This window comes from Macaca mulatta, chromosome 4 (assembly GCF_049350105.2).
Source record: "Macaca mulatta isolate MMU2019108-1 chromosome 4, T2T-MMU8v2.0, whole genome shotgun sequence".
In the NCBI taxonomy this organism is placed as follows: domain Eukaryota; kingdom Metazoa; phylum Chordata; class Mammalia; order Primates; family Cercopithecidae; genus Macaca; species Macaca mulatta.
This window is the reverse complement of record NC_133409.1, coordinates 16,721,920-16,736,770: the sequence shown is the minus strand read 5'-3', so window position 1 is coordinate 16,736,770 and position 14,851 is coordinate 16,721,920. Positions and strand designations below refer to the sequence as shown.

The window sequence follows — 14,851 nt, the reverse complement described above, 5'->3', positions numbered from 1 at the left end:
TTAACTTTCTTAATTTAGTAATTAAAAAGAGAGCATTTTACATTTGAATTTTTTTTTGTTTATTTGTTTAAATCATGGAAGGTACTCGTAGTTCTGTGGTACATCTGTCCCACACCAGATGGTATGGAGTCACCTGGTGAATTTAGCCTTTGTGCGATGATTTGCAAATGACAGAAACATTCAGAACATCTGGAGAGTTCTTTTCCCTCTAGAAAGGGTAGGCTCTTGACCAGCTATTTCAGAGGGTCATTAAAGCAAACGTAGGCATACCTTACCATTTGAATTTATCAGGCATTTTTTCTAACTGGAATTTACTGTGTCCTGCTTGTAGGAGAAATAGACAATCACAGGAAGAATCTTTCTGTCCTGGAGTCAGTAGATGTTTTTCCAAATGTCCCCCCACTTCTGGAAGGAAGGAGCTAACGGAGGAACAACCTAGTGTGGTAGGAAGGGCAGTGGGTGGACGCAGGCTGCCTGTCCGCGTCTGGCTCTGTGATCGTTCAGCTTCAGGACCCTGAGCCACCTCCTGGCATCTGTCATTTTCAGGGCCTGTCTGTAAAACTGAAGGGGTTAGATGAGATCTCTACAGCTGTAAGATCCTGTGATTCTAAGATCACTGATGCCATGTGGGGTCCTAGAAAAAGGATGGTTTTCTTTGTTGAAATAACCTTTACATTTAGGGAGGGCCTCCAACACTAAAAAAAAAAAAAAAAAAAAGAAATAGGTTTTCTGATTAATCAAAACTTTATGGTGTTGTTTTTAGCATTAATAGACTTGCTAAACTGATAAAATTTTATTTATTTATTTATTTTTGAGACGGAGTCTCTGTCGCCCAGGCTGCAGTGCAATGGCGCCATCTCGGCTCACTGCAACCTCTGCCAGGTTCAAGGGATTCTTCTGCCTCAGCCTCTTGAGTAGCTGGGATTACAGGCACGCACCACCACGCCGGGCTAATTTTTGTATTTTTAGTAGAGACGGGGTTTCACCACGTTGATCAGGCTGGTCTCGAACTCCTGACCTCGTGATCCCCCTGCCTTGGCCTCCCAAAGTGCTGGAATTACAGGCATGAGCCACAGCGCCTAGCAGATAAAATTTTAAAGATCTTATTACTTATATTATTATCACATTATTAGGTAGTTGGTTAACATATTCTAGATATTTTTAAAGATAACTTTGCTTTTAATCCCCACACCCCACTAAGTTGGATAATTTGCAAATATTTCTGGAGGATTTTTGTTTATGTTCTGATTCATTCAAAACAATCTGGAAAAAAAAAAAAAAAACGTTTTAAATAGAAATTCTTTTTTTTAAAAAAAAAAAAAGTCTCTTCAAACCAAAGTATAGCCTTTAATTTATCAGTTGAGTTCATGGTGGATTCTCTTATATGAAAGAAAGCTAAGGACTCGGGCCACCTCACGGGCACTCTTAGGAAACACAGCGTGCTGTAGAGTGAGGTTGCAGAGTGAAAGTAAGAGAGCATCTATAAATACAAAGAAGTCAGAGACTTTTGGGTTTTTTCTTCCAAGAGGCAAATGTGCTTTCAAGAGATATTCCTGAGGTAGGCCATTCCAGAGAGTCCCCACACCTCCCAAGTAGCCTCTCTTCCTCATAAGTTGTACAAGCTTAGGGTGAGGAAACTGAATTTGCTGACCAGAAAGTTCTCCTGTTAAGAAAGAAAAGTATCACCTTAATGTCAGGGTGATGGTGAGGAATTTTTTGTCTTCAGTAACCTGGCAGTGAGCAAGTATTCGCTTTGTCCCCTTAGGAAAGCTGGCATCTAGCACTCCTCTGCTGGAAAGGGAGCCTTCCTCATAAACTATTACTTTTTACTTTTTTTTTAAGACAGGGTCTTGCTCTGTCACCCAGGCTGGAGTGCAGTAGTACAAACATGGTTCACTGCAGCCTCAACCTCCCGGCCTCAAGCGATCCTCCCAACCACACTGGCTAATTTTTATTATGATTATTTTTTGTAGAGATAGGGCCTTGCCATGTTGCCCCAAGCTGGTCTTGAACTCCTGGGTTCAAGCAATCCTCCTGCCTTGGCGTCCCAAAGTGTTGGGATTACAGACGTGAGCCACAGAGCCAACCTCTTTTACTTTTTAAAAATCAAACAATAGGCCAGACGCGGTGGCTCACGCCTATAATCCCAGGACTTCGGGAGGCCAAGACGGGCAGATCACGAGGTCAAGAGATCGAGACCATCCTGGCCAACCTGATGAAACCCCGCCTCTACTAAAAATACAAAAATTATCTGGGCGTAGTGGCATGCGCCTGTAGTCCCAGCTACTCAGGAGGCTGAGGCAGGAGAATCACTTGAATCCAGGAGGCAGAAGTTGCAGTGAGCCAAGATCGCGCCACTGCACTCCAGCCTGGCGACAGAGTAAGACTCGTTATCTCAAAAAAAAATAAATAAATAAATAAATCAAATAACAAACCTATTGGAGAAGACCATTTGCAAAGTTCAGACATTGTAACTGCAACAAAAGGATTTCTGTTCACTCCATTCTCTGCAGCTCCTGATCTCCTCTGATGATCAGTTCACGGGCTGGGAGGATCAGAGAGCCTAGGAGGCAGGGGGTCCCATGCTTTAGAACATCAGGGTAGATAGAGACAAATAATGCATTTGACTTTGCCATAGTCATGACACAGAAAGGTGTATGGGGAACCAGGCATTTCCGTGAGAAAAGTTAAGGATATATATAATCCCTCAAACACAGCCACACTGTGGAAGATTTCCTTACCAGCACCAGGAGGGGTTTACCTGCTTTGAGAAAGATAGGAATCCTCCTGTAGCTAAGTGTTGGCACCAGAGGATTTTATAGTAGCATTAGTGTGGCAAAATATGATCTGCAATTTCCCAGGGGGTCTTAAGAATGTATACTATATTAATTGGAATGGTTCTTTTATGAATCTTGAAAGAGTATGGTTGTCAGCAACAGGCAGAAGAGAATTGTACTAAAGCCCACAGCAAAAGGGATGTCATCTGTTTATTACTCACGACTCAGGACAAAGAACGTCACATGCTAGGCATGGCCTAACAAGTTGTATTGGAATAAAATGACCTTTGGTCCGTTTGTTCCTGAAAGGTATTTTAATAGGTTTAAATGACTTTTGTTGACCTTCTTACCACTATATATTATACAATACTGTTGGAATTCAATTATGCTGTCAAAAACATTTGTTAGAAGGGAGGGAGGAGACTGGCTTTGGTTTGGGGGCAGGGGAAGGAAGCTTAAACACATTCTTATTCTAAAAATGATATAGAGGGCATAGATTACTAAAGCAATTGCCAATTACATATATTTTTTTAATTCTGAAAAATAGTTTATAACTACAGAGAAGAAAATAATGAAAAATACTACCTTTACTGTATTTGAAATATCAAATAGATCTTTGTAATTTATATACACCTATATTCCCAGAAAATTTTCATACATAATAAACTCCTAAATCATACCTCATTCTTTCCCAACATGCAAAATATTCAGAATCCTATGGAGGGACAAATATACCTTTATTTTAAAAGTTAATTCTGAGCACTGAAAATAAATGGTTTTCCAGTGTTGCAGGGACATTCTAACAAAATGTGACCAGTGACGAACAACGGCTTCCTCAACAGCCAGAACACTGTGCTCCTCTCCATCCGGCTTACTACTCTCCAAAAACCTGTTTAATGCCACCACTGTGTTTAATACTACTCTCCTCTAATGTGTTTGCCCTGCCAGATTGTGAGCCCGAGAACAGAAACTTCCTGATTGGCTCACCATTATTCTCCCTGCACCTAAAACAGTGATGAGCTTCTGGCAGATGCTGGCTGGACTGATGGATGGACTGTTAGGTGAATGAGGCCGACTGTCCAGTGAGGTGAATGGTTTACCTTCGAATGACACATTTACCTAAGAACCTGCTAAGCACATGGGACTGACAGCATGCTGCCCACAGTGCTAGTCCTGAGCATTATGGACGTGTGGCCACCAGTGTTCCAGATATGATTGAAGGCACAATCTATAGCCTGATACTTCCCAACCCTTTCCCTAGAACTGTCACAATGCCAGTGAGGATAAACTTGTACCTCTGTAACCTGAGAGACAGCATGAAGTAAATGGCACCAAGTGATACATACTCTTATTTTGGTTCCATTTGGTTTTGAGATGGGATCTCACTATGTTGCCCAGGCTGGATTCAAATTCCTGGCCTCAAGCAATCCTCCCACTTCAGTCTCCCAAGTAGCTGGGACTACAGGCATGTGCCACCACGCCTGGCTACAGTCTTTGTTGTTTGGGGGTGCAGGGGGGTGACAGGGTCTCACTCTGTTATCCAGGCTAGAGTGCAATGATGTGATCATGGCTCACTGCAGCCTTGACATTTTGGGCTCAAGCCATCCTCCCACCCCAGGCTCCCAAGTAGCTAGAACTACAAGTGTGTGCCACCACACTCGGCTAATTTTTTCTTTTTTTTTTTTTTTTTCTTTTTTTTTTCGTAGAGAAAAGGTCTTACTATGTTGCCCAGGCTGTAGCCTTAGGTAAAGTGCCTTCAAAGGCTCGTTTTAGCTTTGTAATTGTATGAAGAGTTGATATTCTACTCCCTAAGATATCCATCTTTGTCTTCAGATAAAAATTATTTTCCCAAGTCATCAAGTTGTGCCATATTACCCAGCCTGTAGCTTGTAGTGTCCCTGATACACCCTTGCATGAGGCAGGGAGCCCGTGTGCCCTGTGTGAGAAGCACAGAGTGAAGATGTTGTCCATATCGTACATGGAAAAGGTAACATTAGCCCCCATTAATGTGGATTCTCTCATCTGATTTCCTTTTTTCACCCAGCAAAGTGCCCAGTGACTGAGAATGAGACAGAAGATGAGGGCGTTTGATGATAAGGAAGAGGAAAGCCATCAGAGCCACCTGGAAGTAGAGGTCTGCTCAGGTCGACCTGCTTAACCAAGATGGCCGCCAGTGGGAGTAGGAAGGATGAAGACATTGCACACATTTGGAGGAAGAACCCAAAGCTGGCATGAGAGGAGTCCTTTCCAGGGCTGTTCAGGGCAACGGGATGCAGGTGGATATGACTGTAGATGGGTGTAAAGACTTACCATTCACTCCTCCAAACTTCCGTTGTATACTTATTATGGGCTAGGCCCTGTGCCTAGCCCCAGAAATTCAAAAAGAGACGATATCCACAGTCTAGTAAGGATGAAGACCCATAAAAATAGTTGCAATAAGCTCTCTTAGAAGCACAGTTGTTAGCAAAGTAGTAAGATCTAGCTCAGAATGGGGGCGCGCAGGGGAGGCTTCCTGGAAGCCTGACTCTCTTAAAGACAAATGGAAGTAGATTACATAGTGCTTAGTAAGGGCCTACTGCTCCTTGCCTTTGGATTTGTTTCCTTCTGATTTCTAGCCCCTGTTGGGGTTACCTCATGCTTTCAATACAGAAGACATAAACAAATGGGTCTCAATGAAGAAAAACCAAGAGTACACACACAAGAATCTCAGTCGCTCTCTGTCTCTCTGTTTCTCTCCTCTCTCGCTCTCCCTCTCTCTCCTCTCCCCCGACCCCATTAACAGTGTATATAGGTACACCATTTATTCTGATTAGTGGCCACTAAATAGAGGAGATGGTAGATAATAGCATTCAGGGACGGAGGAGGGTTTAGCAGGTTGTTGGCTCCAGTGTCTCGATTAGGATATGGTCTGAAATATATTCATATTCATATTCATATTCTCATAAAGTATGAGAATAAAAGAATTGCTAGGAAGAAGCTTGGAATAACAATAACTCCTTACTACCTCTCAATAACAGCTAGTGGGAGGTTTTCTCCTATTTACAAATCCATTGTCATTTTTCCACTTACTAGCCAGGCTGTTTCGCTTGAATCATCATGCAATACGTACATTCATGATGGAAGGTATATACTAGCAGTTGCCTGGTGTTCTGGTTGTTTTGTTCTGGATAGTTCTCCTTTAGTTAATTATCAAATGCTTACTATGTAATAATCAATGAGTAGCTAATTGGAAGCGAGAGAGAATGAAGTGGGTATTATTCAGATAGTGTTTTTAATGAAAAGCATAGACATAGTCCTGTGGGGAAATATCACTAAATAGCAAGAGATTTCATCTTTTTTTTTTCTTTGGTGTGTGTTTACAAAGGATTCATTTAAGCCACTCATAAACTAAATCCAGGTATGTGAATCCTTTCATTTTTTTTTAGACTCCTCCCAAGGGGTAAACATTGGAAGACACCAGGAGGGAAGCCAAGCCTCTAGAGATTGCTCAGGAACCCCAACCACACCAATGGAGCCGGAAGGTCTGTCAATTCCCAGAGAGGGAGGAAATGGTAAGCAAATGGCAGCAGTTGCCTAGAGAATTCGGGAATGAATAACAATGCTTTCTGGTAAATTAACCATATTACATTGTGCAGAGGAAAGTGATAGGAAAACCCTGTTAAAAATCGAATAATAATTTGCCCACCTCATTTATGCAAAATGCATAATTTTCCTACTTCAGTGGACTTTAGTTTGATTTAAAAGATGAGCAGCTCTAGGACTTTTCACCAAAGCATAATTTGTAAGATAATTGGGAAGGGGAAGAGAAATCAGACAGTAATCAGCACAATCTTTCCTAAGCCACTTCACCTTCCTCCTCTCACCTGCAAATTTGGGAAAATATTTGTTTACCCTTTCCTGAAGTTCTCTAAATGAAAGTGCAAAGCATTAATCATTGTCATTGCTACCACTAAACCATAACCTCACCATGAGAGGGGGGAAAGCAATGCTTCATTCTATTCAGTATTTTTCTGCTCTAATTCAAATAAGTACTTGTTTTGAATAGTGGGGGGAAAAATGGAAATGTAGCAAAGCTATAGTTAAAACAGCAAGCCGAGAACAAAAGCAACACGCATGCAGGCAAAGGAGACCTTGGAAGACACACAGATAAAACAAAAAGCTGTGCTTGGCTGGGATTCTGTTTCAGAATCAAATGCAAAATGGAGAATATTGTTCCAGTTGTAAAGGTTTTGCAATCTACAATCAGTCGGAATGAAAAGATATCATGTAATCCACCTTGACAGTCAGAAGCTGCTCTGTTGCTGTGAATTGTGATATTTGTTCATGACTGATGTAGATTTTCAGACCCAGAATGGTTGAAGGTGGGCAGGAATTTGTAGGTGTACCAGATACCCTTCACTTCAACAGGGCACAGCCATGTCAGCTGAGGTTCATATCTCTTCCTCTCCTCCTTTTCCCTACTCCTCTCCCCTTGCTCCCCAATCTCATTAGAATCATGACATTTTTACTTATATATTCATTAATTCTCTTCATCCCCATCTCTCCACAAAAGATCATTATCTACTTATTAAACTCAGCCCTTACACAGTGTCTCATGCCTGTAATCTCAGCTATTTGGAAGGCTGAGGCAGAAGGATGGCTTGAGGTCAGGGGTTCGAGAACAGCCTGGGTGACATAGCCAGATGTCTCTAAAAAAAATTAAAATCAAAAATGTAGTAGGGCATGGTGGCACACAACTATAGTTCCAGCTGCTCAGGAGACTGAGGTGAGAGGGGATCACTTGAGCCCTGGAGGTCAAGGCTGCAGCAGTGAGCTATGATTGTGCCACTGCTCCAGCCTGGGCAAGAAAGCAAGACCCTGTCTCTGGAAAAAAAAAAAAATTTTTTTTTAAATAAATTCAGCCCTTAGAGTTCTACCTTTCAGGGCAAACCTGTTTCCTTTGTTGGACTAATTCCTGTCTCTTCTACAAACTTGCTGGTCCCACGACACTGAACTTTGAACCCCACAAATCTCAACACTTCTTATCTGTTGGGTGCCCAATCTGGTTACGCAAAAGGACCTTCCCTAATCCTAATACTCCTCCCCACTCCTTCCATCTCTATCCCCAACCACTGCTACTGGCTGAAGATTTATTAGATACTAGTTTTGTACCTATGCCTCCTGCCACTTGCTATAAATCGCCTTTATGCAAATCGAAAAGGCTACCCTGCCTCAAGACACTTTGCTGCCATCTGCCAGGAAATTGTTGTAATAAATATGCAAAAGGATAATGACTAGAATGTGAATGTTGCCCCCTAGAATTGTGCAGTACGCAACTGGCACAACTATATGTGACAACCCTGTTGTTTGAAATCACCTGAACTCTCCTGGAACCCTGTGTAAAAATCACAACCACCATAGGTCAGTCTTGCCTTTTCATGACAGTTTGCCATTTCAAAATCTAAATCTTCCACCACGGTCAGAAATTGCTGAGGGGCAGTTTCCAGGAGAGACAGAGTCCCCACACAGCAGTCAGTACCTATGAGATTATAGGGCTCTTCCAGCATTCCGCCCAACCTCTGACCTGCTACCTGGCAGATACAACCCACACCACACTTGGTTGATTTTCAGGAAGCATCCAAGTTAGAAAGCTGGTAAGGCTGAATGTTGGGGTGCAGGGGGAGGTGGACCTAGCTTACATTCAGGTCAGCCATTACCCCTCTCTGGCTTTGGCGGCTTCATTTCTTGTTGATTGCCCCATCTGTTCCCCTCCCTCCTTCCCATTCAGCACAACCTGCACGTACTGGTGATCTCTCACTACATAACAAACCACTCCAAAACTTAGTAGCAGAAATAGAAACAGTCATTTGTTTTGATCACGAATCTGCAATCTGAGCAGGACTCATTGAGGCCAGCCCACCCCTGTTCCATGCAGCCTCAGCTAGGGCAGCTGGGGTGTGGCTGGAGGAGCTGCTGTCACGATGGCTCTCGCATTTCACAATGGCTCTTCATCAACACGCTGCTACGCTGATGCCCGCTGTTGACCTCAGGAGTTCAGCTGGGGCTACTGATAGGGGCTTTGGGCTCCCATGTGTGCGTGGACTTGCTCACACGGTGGTGCCTATGTTGAACTACCCCAGCTGACTCATCATTAAGTAGAGACAAGCTGGACCCACCCAGCTCTGCCCAAATTTCAAATTTCTGAACAAAACAGATGACTGTGGCTTTAAGCCATTAAGGCTTGGGATAGTTTACTTTGTAGCAATCAATCACTAGAATGTATACTCCATGCTATATGTTGCATGAATCCATTCCCACATCTTTCTAGGGTGCCTCCTGGTGCTGCAGAGTCTAGGAAGCTAAAAACTACACTGCCTAGAGTCTCTTTTCATTAGGATCATGATTGTGAGTTAAGCTACACCAATTAGACATATGTGCCCAAAGCTTGGAAGGCAGAGGCCAATGTCTTGCAGCTTTTGGCTACTTTCTGCCACAAAGCAAGATCATGGAGCTACTGGTAGCCACTCTCCAGCTTCATGGGCATCAAGAATCTTGTGGACGTGGCAGTGGCTAGGTTCCTCTGCCTAGCAAATGCGGTGGTGGCAGTAATTCATGCTGTTCCTGGCTTTCTGACCACTTTCTGGCCTTGTCTTGTAGCCATGATGGTCTTGCAGTCAACATCAACAGTCCCAATGGCAGCTTCCTGAGTCCTCCTTCCTGATTGTGGCAGAGGTGACAGCTCCCCTGGCAGATTGATTTTACCACATTATGGGAGCCATCCTTGGAGGCCCAACCTAGAGCCCTGTCTTCCAGCCCTTCCAACAAGTTTGCAATTCTTCATGTTATATTCTTTTTTGGTTAAAACCCCTCGCATGGTTTCTATTTCCCACACAGAACCCTGAACCACGTGATCCCAAAGTTTTGTCTCTTTTCAGTCTTTCTTTTGTTCTTGCTTGTTTGTTTTCTCTCATTTAATCATTCCTTTAATAAATATTTATGGAATGTCTACTACGTGCCAGGCACTGCACTAGACCCTGGAGAAAAATCGATGAACTAAACAGACATAGCCTCGCTCTCATAAGACGAGGCAGAGCAAAGACCATGAGGCAGCAAAAGACAACCCCTGGGTCCAGTCGGCCCCTGCTTGTTTTTGTATATAACGTTTCCTTGGAACACAGCACACTCATTCATTTATGTCTTGTCCATGGCTGGTTTTGCCCAACAATGGTAAAGTCGAGTAGTTGCAACAGAGACTGTGTGACCTACAACGCCGAAAATACTTACTGGCCCTTTTCAGAAAAAGGTTGCCAGCCCCTGTATTAGATATTTAAAACGCCAAGTCATACTCCTGGAGTTCCCCACAGCCAATCAATTGCTCTTTCTGTCAATTCTGCAGACACCAGGGGTCCCCAACCCTTGGGCCACGGACTGGTACCAATCCATGTCCTGTTAGGAACTGGGCTGCACAGCAGGAGGTGAGCGGCGGGTGGGTGAGCATTACCGCCTGAGCTCCACCTCCTGTCAGATTAGCAGTGACATTAGATTCTCACAGGAGGCTAAACCCTATTGTGAACTGTGCGTGTGAGGGATCTAGGTTGAGGGCTCCTTATGAAAAGCTAATGCCTGATGATCTGAGGTGGAATGGTTTCATCCCGAAACCCTTCCTCCATCCCCATGCCCACTCCAGGCCATGGAAAAATTGTCTTCCACGAAACTGATGCTGGTGCCAAAAAGGTTGGGGACAGCTGGCAACACCATAGCATCATGCACGGTGCTAAGCACTTCATGAGAATCTTCTCAGTTAATTCTCACAACAACCTTTGTGATTCATTATTATTATCTCTGTTCTACAGACAAAGAGACTGAGATTTAGAGAGATTTGGGCTTAGGTGACTAAGAGGATGATGATACGGAAAAGGAATAGAAAAGAGGCAGAAGATGACAAGCTCAGTCCGAACTCACACCTCCTGCAGAGAGGCACACGGGGCCATCCCGGTAGATTTCCTGGTTGGTGTGGATTTCAAGTCTGGACAGCTTCTAAGTTCAAATCACAATTCTACCATTGACTAACTAGCTGTGTGACTTTGGGCAGGTTATTTCACTTTCCCTCATGGCCTCTTTTATTTTTAATTTATTATTATTATTATTATTATTATTATTATTATTATTATTTTGAGATGGAGTTTCGCTCTTGTTGCCCAGGCTGGAGTGCAATGGCATGTTCTCAGCTCACTGCAACCTCTGCCTCCCCGGTTCGAGTGATTCCCCTGCCTCAGCCTCCCGAGTATCTGGGATTACAGGCACACACCACCACGCCTGGCTAATTTTTTGTATTTTTAGTAAAGACGGTGTTTCACTATGTTGGCCAGGTTGGTCTTGAACTCCTGATCTCAGGCGATCCACCCACCTCGGCCTCTCAAAGTGCTGGGATTACAGGCTTGAGCCACCACGCCTGAGCTATTTATTAATTTTTTAAAGAGACAGGGTTGCTGTGTCACCCAGGGTGGAATAAAGTGGTACAATCATAGCTCATCACTGTACCCTCTAACTCCTGGGCTCAAACCGTCCTTCCACCTCAGCCTCTCTGGGGCTAGGACTACAGGCATGCACCATCACGCCCAGTGAACTCTGTGTGTGTGTGTGTGTGTGTGTGTGTGTGTGTGTGTGTTTTCTTTGGTCCAGGCAGGTCTCAAACTTCTGGACTCAAGTAATCCTCCCACCTGAACCTCCCAAAGCACTGAGATTACAGTTTTCTCATAAATAAAATGGGCTCTTGTGAAAACTAGGAAAAGTAATATGCAAATAGTATCTAGCATCATAGGGGCCAGGTATACAGTAGATACATGTGCCAAGTATATGGTACATGGTAGATGTTTTGATACGTGTTGGCAACTTCCCCTTCCCCTTCAGTCTTTTTTTTTTTTTTGATAGTTTAATGTATTTTAATAGCAAGCTTACAGGAACAGCACAGAAGACAGACAACATTAAAAACATGTGCTTCCATGTAGGACAACTCAGTTAGAAAAATATAGTGAATGGATGGAATCTACTGTATGATAAAAATGCTACAAACACCATTTAGTTGCCGTCAATAAGAAATTTACTTGTTTTTAAAAAATCCACATGCTGGCATTGTCCAGAAAAATTTAACAGGTTTATTTATAATTATTATAAAGTTGAACCGCTGAAACTTGTTCACTGAAACATTTTAACTTGCATTAATGCTTTACGCCTCTGCATTTATATTAAAAATTCACACACAAATGAAAATGGAAAAACTGCCAATACCTGATTTCTGTCCCCTATTTTTCCACTCGCAATCATATACTTAGGTACCTTTTGACCCCATGGAAAAAAAAATCTAACGTTCAGAACTACCAATAACAGGAAGAAGAGAATTATTTTTTTTTTGGAGAATGAAATGTTTCCCATCATAGTGGATTCTTAAGCACGTTCTCCACGTATGCGGCGTGCTAGCTGGATGTCTTTTGGCATAATTGTTACACGTTTGGCATGGATAGCACACAGGTGGGTGTCTTCAAAAAGGCCAACCAGATAGGCCTCACTTGCCTCCTGCAAAGCACCAATAGCTGCGCTCTGGAAGCGCAGATCTGTTTTAAAGTCCTGAGCAATTTCTCGCACCAGACGCTGGAAGGGAAGTTTGCGAATCAGAAGTTCAGTGGACTTCTGATAACGTCTAATTTCACGGAGTGCCACAGTACCAGGCCTGTAACGATGAGGTTTCTTCACCCCTCCAGTAGAGGGCGCACTCTTGCGAGCGGCTTTTGTAGCCAGTTGCTTCCTGGGTGCTTTACCACCGGTCGATTTGCGGGCAGTCTGCTTTGTAGGAGCCATGGTACAGAGACCTCCTTACTTACCCCCCTTCTCCTTCGGCTAGAGCTCAGCGAGCGAGAGGCGGCGCTGGCGTTAGAGAGCGACGGCTTCCCCTTCAGTCTTATCCTTCACATGGTAGAAAGTAATCTTCCAGAAGTACAGCCTTAATTATGTTATTTTCCTCCTCAAAAAAAGTGATAGTTCCCACTGACTATCTGTAGTAGAAGGAGACCTCTTTGGAGGACCTGCCCAGCCATGCCTCTTTCTTTCAACTTCCACACACACTATCCCTTCTATTGAAGGGTGAGCCCAGTAGGTTATGTTTTCACTGTATAACACCCCTACCCTGCCCCCCAACCAGAACAGCTGATATTCGAGGGGTAGACACCTGACCAGGAGACAGACAGTCCATTGGCCACTGGCTAATCAAATTGTCTCTGTCGAGTTGGAACCAAGAATCAAGAGACTGTGGTGACAAATGCTTGGCCTACAGGTTGGCTTGAGTCAGGGCCAGAGTTGCCCTATGGGGGATCAGAGGACACAGCGTGCAGAGAGAAGCAGTGGCAAGAAACTGTGGGCCACCAGAGAGAGTGACTGGGAATAGCTACTGTCCACACTCTAGCATCTGGAGGTCCAATCATGCTGCCCCGCACCATTTCTGTGAGATTCCTCTGAAGCATTGTGTACATCAGCTCTTTACTTGAGCAAATCCGAGGGAGTCTGGCCCACTACAGTCTGGCTCCACTGTCTGGCCAGGCTCATCTGTCCCATCATCTCCACCATCACCCTTGCCTTATCTCCTGGCTATGCTGAGTTACCCACAACTCTGCAAGCATGCTCTGCACTACTCCATTCTTTCCTCCTACCTGGATTGTTCTTTTTCCCTCTCTCCTCCTCTTAAAAGCTTATCCACTCTTTGAGACCCAACTCATACGCCTAGCGATGGCCACCCTCGGAGAACTCCCCACTCCTGGCTCTGGTCTTTTGAAGGCAGTCCCTGCACAGCACTGCTGGCTGTGGCTGTTAGTATATATACGTCCTTGAGTTTTGCTTCTTGCCACTAAGCTCAGTGAGGGTAGGAACCTGGCACACATTAGGGCCGATATATGACACTGAATTTAATCCAAGGATTGGAATCCTGAAACACAAGCTGAGTTTCTTCCGTAAAGAGGATTGTGCCAGTAGAAGGCAGTGCTCGTTAAAATGGAAATGCGTTTAGAGAATACTTCAGATTAAAGGGATGAGATCAAAGGGCACATTTTTGGCCAGGAGTTCTGAGTCTTAGAGACCCAAATAAATTGTAGACTTTTTATTTCCTGAACTGACTGGAACCATAACACTGGATTTGGTGCTGTAATATAAAACTTTCTGGAACTTTTAGCCTGATGGGAAGGCTCTTTGCTGTAAGTGTTAGGATTGCTCCTGTCTAAAATTAAAGCACTCACGCCTATTGCTGAAACTGGCTAGTACACCCAGAAGGCCTGATTTAGACTTCCGCGGTTGATCAGGGAACCGGCAGAGCCCTACCTTAGCTGGAGTTACAGACATACCCTGCTTCAAACTTATCAGGAGAGGGAGTGTCTGTATTACATGTGGACACACGTCCATTCTGGTTCGAGATCCTATGGCCCACGTCAAGAATAGAAAGCAGCTGCTCATGCAGACGGTGCGTGAAACATTAGCTGCGTTTTGCAAACATGTAAGAATTTCCCAGTAAGAATCTCGACTGCAGATGTGGGCCTGGCAGCCCCTCCTGGGCCTTGTGCCTGGGGCTCAGCCCTGGGGATGCTGTTCAAGCTACACTTCCAGCCTGGCTCTGTACCAAGGAGCTGGTTTTGAGGTTCTAGGTCACAAGGTGAATCAAGCCCTTGCCCCTTATCCCAGGGAGGGAAACTCCTAACAGCTGAAACAAAGTCTGCTTTCTCACACTGACCTCTGACCAAGCTTTCTGAACAAACCCCAACCAGGTTAATCTAAAATCACCATTCTCAAATTTGCCTGTGCATGATCTAAGAGAATCTTTCAGCCCAGGCTGCAGTGCAATGGCATGATCTCGGCTCACTGCAACCTCCGCCTCCCATGTTCAAGTGATTCTCCTGCTTTAGCCTCCTGACTAGCTGGGATTACAGGCAAACGCCACCAGGCCCAACTAATTTTTGTATTTTTAGTAGAGATGGGGTTTTTCCATGTTGGCCAGGCTGGTCTCGAACTTCTGACCTCAGGTGATCCTCCCGTCTTAGCCTCCCAAAGTGCTGGGATTA

The 14,851-nt window shown here is 44.2% G+C and overlaps 1 protein-coding gene across 1 annotated transcript; it reads right to left on the bottom strand.

The window, feature by feature from the left end:
• Nucleotides 1-11,888: 11,888 nt before the first annotated feature.
• Nucleotides 11,889-12,698, bottom strand: LOC695663 (histone H3.3A-like). The gene has a single exon (XM_015137569.3). The coding sequence runs from the start codon at nucleotides 12,609-12,611 to the stop codon at nucleotides 12,201-12,203; it is 411 nt and encodes a 136-aa protein (XP_014993055.2). The 5' UTR covers nucleotides 12,612-12,698; the 3' UTR covers nucleotides 11,889-12,200.
• Nucleotides 12,699-14,851: the final 2,153 nt, after the last annotated feature.